At 33.1% G+C, this 19,928-nt stretch overlaps 1 protein-coding gene and 1 long non-coding RNA gene across 7 annotated transcripts in view; one reads left to right on the top strand and one right to left on the bottom strand.

The window, feature by feature from the left end:
- LOC126752187 (stathmin) overlaps positions 1-19,928 on the bottom strand; it is a 249,734-nt gene that overhangs the window by 133,765 nt on the left and 96,041 nt on the right. The window contains exons 1-2 of one of the 6 annotated variants that reach the window (XM_050462805.1): positions 11,484-11,588; positions 9,646-10,415 (exon numbers count right to left, since the gene is read on the bottom strand). The exons of 1 other annotated variant lie outside the window; for it this stretch is intronic. In XM_050462805.1, the coding sequence (XP_050318762.1) occupies positions 9,646-9,721 (76 nt within the window). In that variant the 5' untranslated portion in view covers positions 9,722-10,415; positions 11,484-11,588. Of the gene's footprint in view, positions 1-9,645; positions 11,000-11,483; positions 11,589-19,928 lie in introns of those variants that run through there. 4 more of the 6 variants (XM_050462806.1, XM_050462807.1, XM_050462804.1 and 1 more) reach the window with 4 other exon arrangements.
- The window catches only part of LOC126752199 (uncharacterized), a 51,935-nt gene continuing 43,814 nt past the window's right edge, over positions 11,808-19,928 (top strand). The window contains exons 1-2 of the long non-coding RNA XR_007665970.1: positions 11,808-12,082; positions 14,187-14,576. This is a non-coding gene — a long non-coding RNA (uncharacterized LOC126752199). The remainder of the gene's footprint in view (positions 12,083-14,186; positions 14,577-19,928) is intronic.

The raw sequence follows: 19,928 nt of genomic DNA, 5'->3' as shown, positions 1-19,928 counted from the left end.
TCAGTCGATCGTAGAAGGAAAATTCGCTGAAGGCCATCGGAAAGAAAAGATTTATTTCTGATGCGTACTGTTACCGCCGACGAAAAGTGGATTGTTTCATGATCTGAGAAGGGTGAATCAGCTCAAACCTATTCGAAGGCCGATAGTCAGCAAAAGAAGGTTATGTTGTCGCTTTGGTGGGATTTTAGAAGGGTCGTTTATTATGAGATTTTGACCGACAATACCACGATGAAATCGGAAGTGTATTGTAATCAGCTGGACTAATTGAGTGATGCATTCAAACAGCAGAGGCCAGATTTGGTCAATTGAAAAGCTGTAGTTGTCAACCAAGATAATGTGTGTGCTCATAAAAGTTTGTTGACTCGGCAAAATTTGCAGCTTGAACGTGCTGTGCTAGCACACCCACCACATTCTCCAGATTTTGCACCTTAGGACTACTACTTGTTGATATCTGTTGAACTTTCAACTTAAATCAAGACGTCAAAAGCCACTTGGACCAGTCTTTTGGCTGCAAGAATTACAAAATTTTATGGACGTAGAATTAATCTCTGGCTCGAAAGGCTGCAAGATGGCAAAAGGTATTTGATTAAAATGGAGAATATGTGATTTAATAATAATTTTTGCACAATAAAAAATGTGTTTCAATTGCACTAAAAAAACGAAATTATTTAGGAACGTCACAATATAAACTAAAAGATGAAATTGTTGCTAGAAAATGACTTATGTATGTATGTATGTGGTTCAAAAAATAAAGATCAAGAAATTGAATAAACCCACAGCTTTAGGTTAGATTTGGTTGGAATGGCTGATCTAGAGAGATCGCACTGGACAATTATATGTAGTCCTTAGGAGACATAGAAAAGAAGAACTCCTGTGTTCGAACTTATAAATAAGCAAAACGCTTACTTTCCACTACCGCCAGCTCGATGGGCGGTCTGAAGAAATGCGTTGCCGAGTGTTTAAGTTTTGACCTCCCAAACGTGAGACAGTCAAAATGGAAGTGTTGAGTTGTTTCCACCTCATCCTCTTCCACACAACTTCTGCAGATGGCGTCTGGTAAGATTTCCAACCTTACAGCATGGCCGCTATCTAGTAGTAGAACACAAGAGGATACGAGAGCAACGATCCGCTCCCATTCCATCGATAGCAATAGGTGACTTTCCTTGATTGCTCATCGGCTTTACAATTTCCTGCAATTTCCCAAAGCCTTACCTAATTTTAAAGTTTTTATATCAACATACATTTTTCACTAGCGTAAATTTCATACACATTTTGGCATAAATAAAATAAATATTTTTCAAAAGAATTTGCATAAATAGAATAAATAACATGTTTAGAATAATCTTTTCTGCATTCTAAAATGTTCGAACACATTTTTGTTGATTGTTTGAAATAATAGCATTAAATTTGAAAGGATTAATATGTGCAATAAATTTCCCGTTAAAAATTCCTCAAACACAAAAGCAACGCGTGAATATTTCATGTGCCACAGAATTAAATAGGAAATTGAAAAATCACCTAAAATTACCTAAAAGTTTAAGTTTTCATGCATATGTATATACACACATACATACATTATATCAGATATTTTATAAATGAAATATTTAACGTCAAATTGTCGCTTACAGTGCTAACTAAATCCCTGCCTCGGCTGGTGACGCAATCAATACCAATATTACAGATTTATTTCATATGCCTATTTCAGTTTTAAACTGCATATAAATCTGCTCGGAATTCCCAAAAGCATGAATGCGATTTTTTGCTCGGCTGTCTGCATAATTTATGAGCTCATAGTCAGTGAATTACAACAGAAAATAACAACAACAAAAACGGTATAAATTAATGCAACAGCAATAAAAAAAGTTAAACAACAACAACAAAACCAACAATAAGTAGAAAAACAACAGCAATTTATGCTGAAACAACAACAACAAAACCAACCAACAATAATAAAAACAACAACAACAAACTAAACCGACAACAGCAAAATATTAAAACAACAACAATGATTTGCATTATTTCGGCAAATACGCAAACATCACACACACACACCCAAACATATTCGCTCACTTCAACTCACCACAACCCCACTTATATCACACTAAGCCATAACAATCAATATTAATGCAATTCGCTTGTTTGCCTCATTGAAGACTCAATTCATATTTGTTTGCGAATTTCCATGTGATCAAATATTTTATTCATGTCGAATTGCCGGCATAACAATGAGGCAGGTCCGTTGTGGCGTTTTTGTTGTTGGCGAGGCGTTAAGGTGTGCTCAAGAGGTGAGCGGTGCGAGGTGTGGGGTCAGTGTTGCGGAAATTCGACAAGCGGCATTCGACAAGCGGCAAGTCAGCATGTGTGTGTGCAAAGTGAGTAATTATCATTATTTGTTGGCCCCAGGCGTAACGCGCAATCATTATGAAAATCAACGCTGCGGGCAAAAATCATTTCCGCTGCTTTATTGCTATTATTTTTATTTTGCTAGTTTTCCTTTCCGTTTGCTGTGTTGCACTAATGTGGAGACGAGAAGTGCCTACAACGAACAGAGGGGCTGGGCAAGTAGCGAAATGGTGATTTATTTAATTTCGGGCATTTAGAGGCAAAGGAAGGCAAAGCTATGGATAATGAGGTGTGCACAGTGGGTTGGAATGAGTGTAATGTAGAAGAAAGAAATTTTTTTTAGAAATTATTAAACTTTTGTGTGTTATTATGCACATTGGATTGGAATGGGTGTAATGTGTAACAAATTTTTTTTTTCGAAATTATAATTATGTATGTTTAATTAAATATTGCATAGTGTTACAGAACTGTTTAATGTAAAGTAAAAAAAAAATTTAATTGTTTTTTTTTTTGCAAAACATATATACATATGTACGTATTGATATAAAATGCACGCAGAGTTGCAAATATTGCATTAAAAATATGATTTATTTAAGTAACACTTAATTTTTTGTGAATTTTTTTTTGTTAATATAAAATGCAATGCATTAGAAATATAATTCAATTACATACCATTTAAATTATTTTTTACTTATTTAAAAATAATATTCAAACTTCTAATCACAAATATCGAATTTAAAATAAATAATTTTTAATCCCAAAAATCGCATTAAAAATGAAAAATGAAAATTCGAATCCATGTAAGATCGAATTGAAGAATACAAAAATAAGAATCCCAAGAATGATTGCGAATTTTTTATTTTTTTAAATTAACAGTTAATAACAAACAGTTAACAATTATTTTTTTTAATTTCAAATATTTTTTTTAATAAAAATTGTATTTTTTTAATTCAAAATTTTATTGTATTTTTTTATTAATTCATAATTTTTTTCAATTAAAAATTTTATTTTGTTTTTTATACAAAAGTTTTTTTTTTATTTTTTAATTAAATTAAAGTACGCAAACGCGAAAAAATGCTAATTTTAAACAAATTTGTTTTCATTAATTTTTTAATTACATAAATGCTTGGAATGAAAATTTTTTTAAATTACAAAATAAAAAAATCAAACTAAATGTTAATTCAATTATAGTTTTAATGCATTGGTTGCAACTCTGATCCCAAGTTTGTAATTAAAGATTTAAAAAATTATGTTTTTCAATTCAAAAATTAAAAAAAAATATGTTTTTGAATTTAAACATTTGAAAATTATGTTTTTGAATTCAAAACGATAACAGGCTAACCTCCTTCGTGGTCTGGTTTTGATTTCAAATTAAAAATTAGCAGTTTTGAATTCAAAAACTCAAATCATATTTACCCAAACTGAAATTTAAAATTATATTTGCAAAAAAAATATTTTTTTGGGTCATAAAAAGTTGAGTTTACTCCGAATTTCGTTAAAAAAGAATTTTGCTTTTATATAAGATAACATAAAAATCACAAAAACTAGTGCATTTGAACGTTTTGCATAAATTTTGAGGTTATATGAAAAAGATGTTGATACAAAGTCGTAGATCGTTTCTTTATCTCCAATTTTCCCTACAACCTTTTTCTAGAGGACTCACAATTTTGCTAGAAATCGAAAAAAAACTCCGGTTTCACCAAAAAGAGTCATTAATTCACGCTCAAAATAAATATGCTTTTACAGGAACGCCCGTAAATTATTTTTCCTTTCATATTTGTTATTTTATCTTGCATTTCGAATGATTTCGAGCGCACCATTATTTTTATCGCTTTCAAAAAGTATCTACCTTGGTCTCTTATCTCTATCTTTAATAACTTTTACTTTTTTTATATTTTTTTCCATTTATTTTTTACTGAAAGTTTTACTCTAATACTCTAAAATCAAGAAAACCTTAATCCCAGTTGATTTCATTTATTTCCAATTTTTTCCTATCTCAGCCCACTGTACCTTGTCCTTCGCGCATATATTATATTAAGTGTTTTTCGTTGTTCATTTTCTCTCTCAGCAAATACTAAGTGCTTTTGTCAAAAAAACGGCATAATATTCACAAATTATATTTCATTTTTGGCAGCAACACGCACTGAGTTTTTCTCTTCCTTTCCTTTACTGCAAGCTATGCGAGTTTTATTGCAGCAATTCCATTCGCTATAAACACAAAACATAAGGCGATTAAGTGAATGAGCCTACAAGTGTGCTATATGCGAAAAATTTCACGGTCGTGCTGCTAACGGTATTACGTCAGTCAGCACACGTGCGGCTGACACTAATGAGGGTTATATATATATACATATATATATATTTTTTTTCAATTTAATTTTTTTTATTTTTTTTTATTATTTTATTTGAAGCAGTCGATTTCGATTTGAAACTGATACTACTTAAATTTGATGTTTTCGTTAAAGGTTTCAAAACATATAGATTTATGTCAGAAATCAACGATTATACAACTTTCCGATTTTTTTCTTAATTCTTGATATTTAGTATATCTTCTTCTATTCTTCTTCCATTTTTTGGAATTCATTTCTGGTCATACCACTTCAAAAGCCATTCAACAAAATTGTTGTAAATTGTATATATATATTTTCAATGCGCCCCTCCACCTCGATAAATATTATTTTTCCAGTTGTTCTCTAATCTTCAGCTGCCATGACCGACAATAGCGGCAACCAAAAGTCATCTATCTAGCCCCCACCATCAATATTAAACGATTTCGCTGGCTATGAGTCATCGGTATAAATCGCCTTGGCGCCACATGTCTGCACATAGCAGTCGGCATTGCTACACGAACGCATATAAATTTTATATAGCCTATTTGTTGGCGCTGAGCCGGTCGTCGCCAGCTACACCACGCAATTCCCTTCATCTTACATGCTCTTGCTGAATTTTCTATCTTCTACTCGTATCTAAAATATCAAAGCATTTGGCGAGTGTGTTCTATTTAAAATATTTTCTGCTTTCATGACTATTGTTTTTGTTGTTTACTCGTAGGTACTATTATCGCGTGCCGGTGCTTTGACTTACGGCTTTTGTGCTTTTCTCATTACGATTATTTTAGTTTTACTATAATGTAAATATATTTACTTTTCATTCGCGACCTTCGTGCAATTATGAGTAAAACTAATTAGAAAAAATTACTGGAAAGAAATTAAATACAATAAAAAAAATTGAAAAATTTTGCTCACGAAAATTGACTTTGAAAATTATAAATACATATAAAAGTTAAAAAAAAAATAAATTCCGGTGAAAATTCAAGCACTTAATGTTATCTAATTAGTTTATAGCCATTATATCAGCGCACATGGCTTAAAAGGTCAACGCGTGATAATGAAGGAAGCAGAAAATTGCTCCGGTTTCACCAAAAATAGTCATCGAACCATAATTCACGCTAAAAATAAATATGCTAATACACCCTGTTTTCCCTGTACACCCTGTGTTTCCAATAAAAGTGATAAGTAATACTTTTTATTTAATGTAAAGTACAATCGAACACAACAGGAGATATTTACAGTGAGGAAAATTCGCGTCAAGCACAGGCATCCTAAACGATGAGTACTCCTCTTGGACTTAGCAGGTGAACTCCATCTGGTATCACAAAGGACCAAACTGGTCTATGCGTGGCTTATTGGCCTACCAGATTAACCTAACCTAACCCAACAATCGAACAATCTATAACTGAATATAACATCATTTAACTGGCCTCCATGACTTCTTTCGCAGCAACGAATTCGATGAACCCAACTTTCGAGCACTCTTTCTACTGAATCAAGTCGTACGTCAATGAATGCATGTTCAATATTGATTTCTAAAGCTAACAGGAGTCTGTTTTATTGCTAAAGAGTAATGTCTACAAATATTTAATTCCACAAAAAGTAGTCCAATGGTGTTAAATTACAACTTTTTGGAGGCCATTCAGTGACACAATTTCTTGAAATAATCGATTCTCCAAGCCCTCCTCGCAATAATTCGACTGGTGTACGTGTTGTGTGGCATGTAGCACCGTCTTATTGGAATCAGATGTTGTCTAGAATAACTTCTTTCAATTACGACCATAAAAAGTTTTTATCATCGATCTATACCGCATATCCATTGACAGTAACAGTGTCACCAGCTTCATTTCGACAGCAGAACGGACCGATGATTCCAGCAGACCACACCAAACAGACAATTTTGGTGAATTCAGTGTTTGTTCATTCAGAATTTCTGGATTTTATTCGCATCAGAATCTACAGTTTTATTAATGTATTTACCGCACCTCTCAGATGCAAGTGAGCCTCAGCGGAGAAGATGATTTTCCAAGGCAAAATCAGCAAATTAACGACATTTATGGTGGTCTATAAGCTTCAGTTCTTCAGTGAGAACAATTCTATAAGGATGCAAGCCCAAACCCTTTCTGAAAATCCGCCAGGTTGTGATTTGAGACAGTGCCAATTTCGACATATTGCGGCCTTCCACAACACTTGCCTCAACGGCAGTAATATTATTATTACTTCGTGCGGTTCTTTGTCTTATTGGCACTTGAATATTATGTAAAGACAATGTATACTCGGAATTTTCATCAATTCGACGAATAGCGAGTACAGGTAGTCGATTTTATGACCATAAAATGGCAAAACCGCACTAAAAGTTGCAATTGGAAAACGATTATTTCGATAATAGAATTGAAATTTGTAAACGTTATCCTTGCGTATTTCTCTCCACGATGAAATTGTAAGAAATAGTCAAAAAATTACAGATCAAGACATATTAAAAAGGGCTGAACGGACACTTAGAAGTCATATCATCCCTATTGGAAAACCCGGTACTTTGCTCGATAAAATTACATGTGGTGATTGGTGGATGGGTGGCTTGAAAGACGAAGAAGATCTTAGGCGACCAAACAAGTTTGAAAATGAGCACCGGAAGCATTACTTGATGGATTGTTGCCAAACACAAAAAGAGCTCTCAGAATCTGTAGGAGTCATCAAGCAGCTGGCAGCTGGCAGCTGGACACATTCAAAAGCACAGAAATTGGGTGCCATTGGAATTGAAGCTAAATGGCGTTGAAAAACTAGTTTCCATGACAGAAATGCTGCTTCAAAGCTTCAAAAAAAGAAGTTATTTTTACATCAGATTGATTGGTGATAAAAAATGATTCCATTACGGGAAACGTAAATGCAAAATATCAGAAGTATATCTGGTCAATCAGCCAAATGAACGGCACAACCGAATATCCATAAAACTCTCTATTTGGTGACGTGAGAATGGGGTGCCTTATTATGAGCTTCTGGAACCGAATGAAACCATTGTTAGGAAACGCTACCGACAACTACTAATCAAATTATAGCGAGTGGTTGTCGAAAAGTACACGAAATTTGCGACAAACACGAAGCAATAATTTTCCATCTTGACAACGATGAGGCCGAGCGTTGGCGGAACAGTTAAACACTATTTGGATAACAGCGGCTGGGAAGTTGGTCTCACCTACCTTAACCCAAACCTTGGCCCTTTTGACTACCATATGTTTTGGTAAATACAGAATAACTGCACTGGAAGGTTGAGAACAGCATATCAAAAGCATGCCTTGATTCGTTCTTGGTCAACAAGACAAATGTCGAATATTGGAAAAATTTTATAGCTTCAGATGGGCAATACTTTGAGTAATACTATTGCACTACTGTAGGCTAATTTAGCGTGAAAACCCAAACTACCTCAAGAATGAAGATCCATTAAATTTTGTGTATGGAATTTCTGGTGCCAAAACGTTCAGAATTTTGGAAAGGGCAAGTGTTTTTGATTGGTACAAATTATTCAAAGAGGCTCGAGAACCCTTTAACGAAGAACCACGTCCAGGACGGCCAATAAAATAAAGGAAAGGCCAACACGTCAATAAAATAAAAGAAACGGTGCTTGAGATCGATGATTAACAGTAGGAGATCTTAGTGGCATCGTTGAAATATCAAAAGGATCAGTTAAAGCCATTTTGAAATATCATTTGGACCTAAGAAAAGTGAAAGCACGATTGGTTCCAAAATCACAAAATTTTTGCGAAAATCAGCGTCGCATTAACGTCCGTGAAACAATGCTTTTCGACTACCATTATGTCATGAAACGTATTATTACTGGCGATGAGCGATGAGGATCTAAGCTTACGACCCGGAAACAGACCATCAATCGGCCGAATATCATGGCAAAAGTGAGCCGAAGCGGAAAAAAGACGTCAAAACAGATCAGAAATCAAGGTTATGCTCACAGTTTTCTTTGTTTATCGAGGTGTGGTGCACTCCAAATTCCTTCCTACCGCCCACACTGTCAACAAGAAATACTATTTGAGTATTATGCGTCGTTTACGCGAAGTTATTCGTAGAAAGAAGCCGGAATTAGGGGCCGACAACTCTTGGTTTTTGCATCACGATAATGCACCGTCGCATACTGCATTGATTCCTTCGTGAGTTTTTCGACAAATTTTCAACCAATATCGTACCGCAACCACCATTTACGCTTGATTTAGCTCCGTGTGACTTCTGGCTATTGGGAAAACTCAAATGACCGCTAGCAGTTACCGTTTGAGTCGATTGAAGACATTAAACATGAATCGCTACGCGCATTCCGGAAAATGTCTCTAATAACTGTTTCGAAGATTGGAAAAAACTTGTTATTGTTGTTAAACTGCTCGGGGTGTATTGGGGTCAAGGGGGATTGTTTTGAGAGTTATGACATAGATTTGAAGAATAAATTAAGAATTTTAAAATTATGAATAAAGTCTTACTATTTTTTGCCCACGGTATATTTTGAAAATTTTCTTTCCAATAATATTAATTTCTAGTATTAACCAGTGAACAAATATTTTTGGGTCCAATATTCTATATCACAAAAAACTCGTAGTTAGAAAATGTAGTATTATTCCATCTATATCTATTAAATGAAATATGGTGTATATAGTATATGCCTGGACCTGAGAGATAGAAACTAGCTTTCTTTCATAGACGTAGACAGAAAGTTAATTGTGTAGTGACAACGAAAGCTGACATATGACAGCTGACAGTCTACTAATTTCAACTTATATAATGTTAGGGGTTAACTTTTTTTAATTAACTTTACTTGCGAAATGTTTTGTTTCAAGAGAAAACAAAATACAAAATAATTATTTTCCAACAGAAATCACCTACAATAGTTACACTAACGTTCGGCGAATGGTTTTTGCATAACAAACAGTGGCAAACAACAAACAACAATAGGAGAATTTCATTTATTTTTGCTTACCAGCTGGCAAAATGGGAGCCCGGCATGTATGGCAGAAGCACTGCATCACCGAATCGCGTACTAATCCAATCAACATGATGACGAACGGAGACTAGCGACGACGACGACTAAGCGACTAAGTAAACAAAGAAATTTATTGATTTTAAACGTGACTCTTGGATTGATTTGCAGCAACACAGCGCTGGTGACGAGATTCAACGTTGTTTGTTTGGAAAGAAAGTTGGTCGCTGTGGCTGTGCTGTATGTGTGTGTGCGTAGGTAGTAGCTGCCTGACGTTGGATTTATTAGAAGTGAAATTAATAGCAATACAAACGTGGTGACACTACTGTTGACTGTCGGTTGTTGGCTGATGGGTGGCGATATTTCTCGCTGTTGTGCAAAGACACGCACACAAATGCACAGACACGCAGTGGTTGGGGTTAATTGGATTAGAGCGCACACACAAGTGAGTGTGCGGGTGGAGGGTGAAGATTTTGTTGAATGGTTTTATGTACACGCTGGCTTTTAGCGACGATTTTTTAATTATTTATATTTTTTTGAAATTTTTGAAATTTTTTCAAAATTTTTTCAAAATTTTTTTTCAAAAATTTTTGAAATTTTTTTTTCAATATTTTTTATTTTTTTTTTAGTTTTGAAAATATTTTTTTATTTTTTTAAATATTTATTTATTTTAGAGATATGTTTGTGAAACTGCCAAGTTATTTTCGCTAGAATTTTCTAAATTATTTTATTATTTACACTTTTGCAAGAATTCCTCGCACGAAAGTACACTGCAAGCAAACAAATACACAGACACTTTTTATGATAATTTTTGAAAAACAAATTTGCACACTACAAATATGATAGACTGTGGAAATATTATCCATTCGCTGGTGAACTGTTAAGTTCTATTTTTTTTATATTTCTTTCGTAAAAAGACTGTCTCAAAAGTGTTCGACGGCGTGCTTTGCGTTTCGAAAAACAGTCTTTCGCGATTTTTTATTTTTATTTGTATTTATTTTTTAGGCTTCCTTGCGTTAAGCGGCACTTTGTCTTCGTCGGTGTTTCAGCCAGTGCTCAATTAACGGGCTAACGGTACTTTTAAAAGCTTTATTTTGCGATTTCTACAATTTCTAAAACCAAAAACACCGTCCGGCGTTTAATATAGTCGATTTCTATATATTTTTTACATATATGTCGGTATATTTTTTTGCTTTACTGTGTTTGGCTTCTTTTATTAGGCGAATCCTTCAACGTTTTCAACGTAACGTAACGACCGCAGCGAACGACAAAGACAAACTGAATGGCAAATATGCCGCACTTTGGATGGCTACACCAGCAATGTTAGGCAGAAGGCAGCAGGATGACTGACAAAGAGACGACGGAGCAAGCACTCAGGACGTTAGTCACGTATTCGAAGATATTTCCGAGTTACACTTGCTCCTTGGCTCACACCAACGCTGCCGCAGCGACTGCTTTTTCGAAAATCAACGCTGCCTTTGTTGTTATTGTCACCTTTATAGCTGTTGTAGTTGTTGTGATTGCTGTATTGGCGCCGCTGCAAGGACACTCACACAAACGGGTTCAGGCCGAACGCCAACACCACCAGCACCGCCAAAAACAACAACAAGCCAGTATGGCACCCCACACCCGAGTAAATGTTCGTATTGCGTACAACAACAACAAAGGCAACTAGGAAGCATGCGTTTTCGCTGGCGCAGTAAATATTGAAAACTCGTATTAATTGTTAAACGGCACAAACGAGTCAGGCAGCACCAAGCGCACTAAACTAAAAGTAGTTCCACAACAAATATATTAACTATGCACAACTCAATTAATAAAAAATATTAATTTCAAACCAGATTTTAATTTTTTAATATAAATTTTTTTCTTCTTCACTTCCAAAATGCACTATTTCACTCAGCACGTTCACAACTAACGCTCGCAAAACGTGCAAACACTTGCGTGTTTTCTTGCTTTGGAAAATTCCTTTAGGGGGCGGTTTGCTGTCAGTGCTCACTCATATGTTGGGCGCATCGAGTTCGAAACCTTTCACGCAGAGCATGCGCACGGCAGTCTTCGAATGGAATTGGTGGTGGTTTTGGCTTGTTTCTTCTTGGTCTACTCTTTTGACTTTTTATGTACTCGTGTAACTAAAAGGAGGTTTTTGGTTTCATGCAAATATTGCATTAGTTATGCAAGTGAATTTTTGTTTTGGACACTCGAAAGCCGGTTTCAGGTTCGGTTTAGTTTTTTTGAAGGGAGTTTTAATGTATGCAATATATGCATATAAAGAAACCTTATTTGTACATCTTCTAGTTTTTGAAGATTTTAGGAGGGGTAAAAATATTTCGTAATTTAGCTACTACAACTAAGAGCTACCATAAAACCAAATTAGAACCATAACCCCAAAAGTTGAAATATTTCAATGCAGTGAGCTGAATTAATCAGTAGATGGGTAGGTAACCAAGTCTTTTCTTTATAAACTTTTTTTAATTTTTCTTTTTTTCTTTTCTTTATTTTTTTAATTTGTTATTTTTTTTTATTTTTTTAATGTTTGTTTCTTAATTTTTTTTTACTTATTTATTTTATATTTTTTTTATTGTTTATATTTTATTTATTTTGTTTTTTTAATTTTATGTTGAAATTAAATTAAAATTAAAAAGAAATTAATTTTTTCTATTTCTTATTTTTTACCTGTTATTTTATTTTAATTTTTTATTTTTTAACATTAATTTATTTTATTGTTTTTCTACTTTATTTAATTTTTTTTATTAGTTAAATTTTTAATTTTATTTTCTAAATTGTAGTTTTCTATTTACATTTTAATACACATTTTTTATTTTATTTCATTTTATTTTTTTTATTTTTAGTTTTTTTTTTGTTTTCATTTTAAATGTGTTTTATTGTAATTTTTTTTTTTACATTATTTAATTTTTATTTTATTTTAGTTTTCTTCTATATATTTTATTGATTTTCTTGTTTTCATTGTTATATGTATAATTTTTTATTTTTTAATTTATTTTTGTTTTTGCTTTGATTTTTAATAATATTAAATTTTTCCATATTTTGTTACCTCTTATTTTAATTTTTCTTAAATTTTTTATTTTTCAACTTAAATTTAATTTATGGTTTTTTACTTTAATTATTATTTTTTATTTAAATTGAAATTTTTAATTTTTTTTTTAATTTGCAGTTTTTTATTTAAATTTTTATATATGATTCTTAAATGTTATTTCTTATTAATTGCTATTTGATTAATTTTTATTTCATTTTAATTTTTATTTTTTATTCCTAGTATATACAATTTATTTATTTTTCAAAATTTATTTTATTTTTTTTTTAATTTAATTATTGATTTTATTTTTTTGTTGTTTTTATTGTTATATAATTTTTACTTTTTATTCATTGTGAATTAATTTTTTTTGCTTTTGTTTTTTTTTACTAATATTAATTTATTTTAATTTTCGCTTGCTTTTTTAATTTATATTTACTTTTTAATTTTTTATTTCTAATTTCCATTTTTTTTTTAAATTATTTTATTATAGTTCTCAATTTACTTCCTGTTAATTTTTTTGGTATTTTTTAGAATTCAATTTATTTTTATTTTATTTCGTTATATTTCTACCTATTTTATTTTATTTTTTTATGTTATTTTGTCTTCACTTTTTTCCTTTATTTTATTTTTTTCACTTTACTTATTTTTCATTTATTAATAAAAATTTGTTTTTATTGTAATTTTATATTAATTATTCTTCTTAAATTACATTTTATATTCTTGATTTTATTTTCTTTGTTGTTTGTGTTTTAAATAGTTATATAATTTCTTAAATTTTATGCTCTGTTAATTAATTTTTTTCTTTTATTTGAATTTTTTTTAACAATATTAAATATTTTTCCATGTTTACTTCTTTTTTGGTTTTTATTTAATTTGAGCAATGTTTATTTTATTTTTTTGGAATTTTTTTCAACTTGTATATTATTTATTAATGTTTTTTTTTTTAATTCAATTTTTTGTTTTTAATTTCTAAATTATTTTTTTTATATTGTTCATTTAAAATACTTTATTTTTTGTATTTTTCAGGATTAAATTTATTTTAATTTTTTTTTATTTATTTAATTGTATTTTATTTTTATTTTTGTTTTTTTAAAGTTTACATAATAAACACAGTTACATTCGAAAAAAAAACCAAAACCATGTGCAGAACTCACAATTTCTGAGGTTTCCCCAAATAAAGTTGCTGACGAACCAACAGCTCTAGCATGTTTCATACAATTTTATGCTTCTCAATCCGATCACATAAACCTAAATAAAATTATAAACTTTCTCGAAACCTAAAAACTCGAATACTTTCTCATTGTTGACAATTTTTGATTTTGCCACTGGCAACACTTTAAACTATATCAATACCTCAATTTCTTCTCCCAAACCTTCAGTCGAACACTTTTCGAAATTGATTGCTTTCGAATTCATTCCACCCACTAACACACACTTGCACGCAACCACAGCGCTCACACAGTCTCTCACTACCACTTACAAAGTCTCTCTTTTCCCATTTCAGCTAAAACAGGCTATTTCAATGCTGCTCTTTAATCATCGCTTAGTCGTAACACAAAATAGTGAAAATTTCAGCCGAACAACAACTAAAATTGGATTAGTCATAGCTCCGTTCGTCAAAGGCAGGCTGCGGTTAGGACCGAAGTAAGGAGTTGCTACAAATACAACACTCTTATGTGGGTAAAGCTGATATTTGACGGAGGCACAGCTTTTTACTGCAAACAATCTAAGCGCTTTGCACCCGTTTTATGTCTGTCAAAGTCGTCGTACTAATCGTTCTGCATTGTCGCCCATTGAAAGGACATGAATAAATTTATAACATGAAGCAAAAAAGGAAAATTATTAAAAATGCAAATAAAAGCGCTAATAGCGAATGAATTGAAAAGCAACTAAAGTAAGTATAAAACTAGGGGAAATTAACTATGAAAACCGCGAATAGCTTAGCAAAGGAAAATCACTTATACGAGTAGCTTATGGAAATCTCAGAAAGTCAAGTATTAATATTAAAAAAGTTGGAGTCAGAAGCACAAGAAGCTTATAATTGAAAATTGAAGGACTATATTTCTGATGTCTATTTAAAAGCTTTCCTAGAACGGATTTATGATCGTATAGTTTAGCGCCCTTCGGAGCGTTTAGAAGAAAATTATCTTAAGAGATTACACGACAGCTCATACTAAGTTTGTAAGACTTCACATAATACACTCGAAAGATTTATGGAGAATAACCTTCTGGATCTACCATCGGAACAGAGTTTTTAATACAAGTTGTCGGTTTCAGAAAATATTTTTTTCGCAACAATTCTGTTGATAATATTCAGTTTATACATAATTATTTATGAAACATACTAACAAATATATACTACTAACCAACTTTCTAGATCTCATATTTAGGAGAAGTTTTACGCCAAAACCACAAGTTCAGTCAAAGCTCAGTCGTTATAAATAACAACTTTATTCTTTGATGTTATATCTCTAGGTATATACATATGTCTGCACATCGTATGATTGAAAGATTTATTAATAACTAACATTTCTGAAACTTCATCGAAGTAAATTTTTTACTAAAAAAAGCTTTCGATTATAGAAAATAAAGCTCTTTCGAGAAGATAACACCCCATTTAAAAGAATTTATGAAACATACTAAAATATTTATAATGTAGGCCAACTCCCTTGATCTCAACAACCGAAAGCTCTTCATACAAGTGTAAGTTCAGTGAAAGCTCATCTGTTAGGGTTAAACTTACTATTCATTGACAGGTATTATATTATAATTACAGGTATTATAGAGTATACTCGAAAGATTTATTAATAACGAACTCTTTTGATCTCACATTGTCACAAGTTTTTACTACAAAAGCTTTCGCTTTAAGAAAAACTTTTTTGAAAGAATTCTGATTCGATAATATCCAGTTTATAAGCATTTATGAAACATACATACTATAAGACGTATAATATTAGCCAATTCTCTCGATAAATATTGAAGCAAATTTTAACACCAAAAGCTCTCCAATCATGTGTAAGTTATTATGCATTGATGTTACAGGTATTATAACTCCATAACTCGAAAAATTTATTATTAACTAACCTTATTGATCTCACATTGCCAAAAGCTTTTACTCCAAAAGCTTTCGCTTACAGAAAAACTTTTTTGAGAGGATTCAAATTCAATAATATCCAGTTTATACGCAATTACGAAACATACTAAGAAATTTATTATCCCTTGATCTTATATTGAGCAAGTTTTAACACCAAAAGCTCTCTATTCATGTGTAAGTTTGGTGAAAGCTCCGCCGTTGTGGTGGAATTTATTAATCATTTGAAGAGTTAGTAGAATTTCTTTATTCTGTAGGGGTTGTTTCAACGTTGTTTAACTCATGATTATGTTCAGTGAAAGCTAAACTATTTTTTGGGTATGAGCTTTTTAAAACTTAGCGTTATAAAGTTTTAAAACTTCGCAAGTTTATGAGATTTGATGGCTTATACCTCAATATGATGGGGGATAACATATAGACAGCTATCCAAAGTGCTTTGTGAAGTCAGATAAACGGCTATTGACCAAGCAACTTTAACCTATCACATATACGACCAGATAACTAATTCATATCTCCGCTATTGCACCTATATCTCAATATGATTGATATATGAGGTATTTTGACTTTCATATGGCAAAGACTGGACATTCGCAAACATATATATCCAAAAACATTCCTTTTTTATCCTGAATTGAATTCGCTCAGGAGTCAACACGCCTCCTACAGCTTTAAGCTTTCATTGATTGCTCATCGCATCGATTCTCAATTAGCTACCCAGTAGAGCTGGTAATGTACGTAAACAGTGGAGAAAAAAGAGCACAAACAGTATACAACGTTTTTGTGGATAATTTACGACACGGAAAACGCCAACAACAAACACCGACTATTAATATCGGGTGAATTTTTAAGAGCTTGATAACTTCTTAAAAAAAAAAAACGCATAAAATTTGCAAAATCTCATCGGTTCTTTATTTGAAATGTGTGTGATTGGTTCATGACAACTTTTTGAACATAATTTCATTTAAATGTAGCTGCGTCTTACGGTGGTCCATTCGGAAAGTCCAAATTTTGGGCAACTTTTTCGAGCATTTCATATGTAAAGCCCGAATTTCACGGACAATGTTGTCAAAAGCTGGAATAATGCAAAGCTTATTTCTGTAGACTTTAGACTTGATATAGCCCCAAAAAAATAGTCTAAAGGCGTTAAATCGCATGATCTTGGGGGCCAACTGCCCATGCATCCAGAAAAATGCACTGTTTGGTGTGGTTTGTACGCTGGGGGAATCAGTGGACCGTATTTTTTCAAAGATGCTGTTGGACGCAACGTTACGGTGAATGGCGATCGCTATCGTTCGATGCTAACAAACTTTTTGTTGCCAAAAATGGAAGAACTGAACTTGGTTGACATGTGATTTCAACAAGATGGCGCTAAATGCCACACAGCTCGCGATTCTATGGCCATTTTGAGGGAAAACTTCGGAGAACAATTCATCTCAAGAAATGGACCCGTAAGTTGGCCACCAAGATAATGCGATTTAACGCCTTTAGACTTGGTCAAAAAGATGTACAAAATTTCTCCACAATATCTAAGAAATTTAAGAGACTAGCGACTATTCCGGGACTCGGATGTGTTTAGGTATGGACTTTCCGACGAAGAAGCGAAATCGACTCACTATCGCGCTATTCCGTTATATCGGGTGATTTTTTAAGAGCTTGATAACTTTTTTTTTAAAAAAAAAGCATAAAATTTGCAAAAAATCATCGGTTCTTTATTTGAAACGTTAGATTGGTTCATGACATAATATAACCGCACACAACAAACACATGCAAACATAAACGCAAGCATACAAGTATGTGTGTATATGTGTTCCAGGGCACCAGCAAAAAAACTAAAAGCTGTGATATAGTGCCGTTACGAGCGGTAGACAGTGGCAAAGGCACACGCCAGACCAAACCCGGTGACTGGCTGTGACTGACTGATTTGGATGAATCATACATATGTAAACTCGTGCATTGGCCACACATACACAAACTCGTGAAAGCAAACGAACAATCAAAGAAAAAATAACAAAAAAAAAATGTTAACTGCATGATACCCTTCATAAATAGAAACAGTTTACATGCTAGGACTTTACCTTGATCGAACGGTTTGTATGGCAACTATATGCTATAGAGTTCCGTTCTGCATAATTTCTTCAGGGATTATAGCAATGCCTTGAACACTACTCTATGCCAAATTTCCTGAAGATATCTTGTCAAATAAAAAAGTTTACCATACATCGACTTGAGTTCCATCAATCAATTTGTATGGCAGCTATATGCTATAGTGAACCGATCTACATAATTTTTTCGGGTATTGTACTGTTACCTAGGATAATAACTTAGGGCAATTATCGTGAAGATATCTTGTCAAATAAAATAGTTTTCATACAGAGACTTGATTTTGAACGTTCAGCTTATCTGGCAGACATATGCTAGAGTGGGACCGCTATTGGTGGTTCCGACAAATAATCAGCTTCTTGGTCAAAAAAGAATGCGTGAACAATTTCTCCACAATATCTAAGAAATTAAGAGACTAGCGACTAGGGACTCTCTATATGTTTAGATATGGACAAACCGACGAAGATAGCGAAATCGACTCAGTCTATCGCGCTATTCCGTTATATAAATGATTTATGGGATTATACGTGCCCTGCTGTTTTTTCCAAACTTCGTGGCAAACTTCATATACCCCGTTCAGGGTATAAAAATAAAACAGAGGAAGTGAAAACGGAAAAAAATCCATAGGTAAATGAGGCGGGTAGTCGTTTTTTGAGTCAAAAGGCAACGATTCACAGCGGTTGAGAAAACAAAGCAGCTTAAAAGCAGTTAGACAGGATAGTACCAATGTAGACACTAAGGATATACGATTGTGAACGACAACACAACGATTACCGACCCGACTACTGACGCAGCGGACCGACAAAACCAACTAACTGACAAGCTGACAGACGGATAGTGAATGCCTGCGGGGCAGGCAAAAAGAGCGTAGAGCAGCTATTTAAACATCAACAAAGGTACGAAGGAGTCCGGTTTTGATTTCCATATGAGCTGGAGGGCAAAAACCAAAAATAAATAAAAAAGAGATCGAAAAAGACAAGAAATTATGCCGATGAATGAAGAACTAACTGTGTGTGTGTGTGTAAATATGTAATGTAGTTGTATTGGTGCAAATATTTACCGCTGTGTGTGTGACGAGCTTATTTGAAGGGTTTGCGGTTGGCGTCAGCGTGCCAGCCTAGCGGCGCCGACTACGCTGCAAAACGAACCAGCATGTTACTCATACAACATGGCGCACACGCACAAGCAGACAACTACACAAATTTATATGTACGCCAGTAAATAGTATAAAGGGCAGCTAGGTGGAGCGAGTAGCAATCGATTCAACTTGAAGCGGCTCGGTTAGGCAAATAACAAATATGAGAAAAACGAGCGCATAGGCCAGCTTATAAGGCATGGGTAAGGTAAGGATTCAATATCCTTGCGGTTAAGGCACGCAAGCAAGCATATTAAGTAGAAAAATCAGTTGAGGATGAGTGTGGCTTGTCCACTACATAGCAGACGAGTCACTTGCGGTTGCAAAAGCACATTTTAAAGTGATGTGCGGTGGCAGTGGGTGTCCAATGTGGGGTATGGCAATAAAATGAAGTGCATGCAGCTACAATGTAATGGAGTATCATTGGCGTTTGAAACACTTAGATACATGAAAAATATATTGACGCTCTTTAACGCTTCATTAATTTCTTGCACACTCACCGCTTTATATTGCTTATATATGTGGTATTCGTTGGTATGCACATGGCACTTTCGCAATGTTTGTTGTTGTCACTTACCTGAAAATGAGAAAGACGAGAAAATCAATAACACTAATGCAATGAATGATAAATATTTGACAGAAATGAATAGCAAAATATATAAAATTAATAATATTTGTGAAAAATTGGATAAAATAACAATAAAGGATAATGAAAAATTATGAAATATTAAAAAATTAAAAAAAAGAATTATTAAAAAGCAATAAAAATGATGTTAGCTTCAGCTGCACCGCAGGCATAATATAATAATAATCATCACACGTGCATTTCTTATAGCATAAATTGTTATAAAATGACCTTTTTCTTGATTTTGAACCTTAAGTTTGTATGGCAGCTATATGCTATAGTGGTCCGATCTGAA

The sequence above is a fragment of the Bactrocera neohumeralis genome, chromosome 3 (genome assembly GCF_024586455.1).
Source record: "Bactrocera neohumeralis isolate Rockhampton chromosome 3, APGP_CSIRO_Bneo_wtdbg2-racon-allhic-juicebox.fasta_v2, whole genome shotgun sequence".
NCBI classification, from domain to species: domain Eukaryota; kingdom Metazoa; phylum Arthropoda; class Insecta; order Diptera; family Tephritidae; genus Bactrocera; species Bactrocera neohumeralis.
The sequence above is the reverse complement of the archived record's forward strand: the minus strand, read 5'-3'. Positions and strand labels throughout refer to the sequence as shown.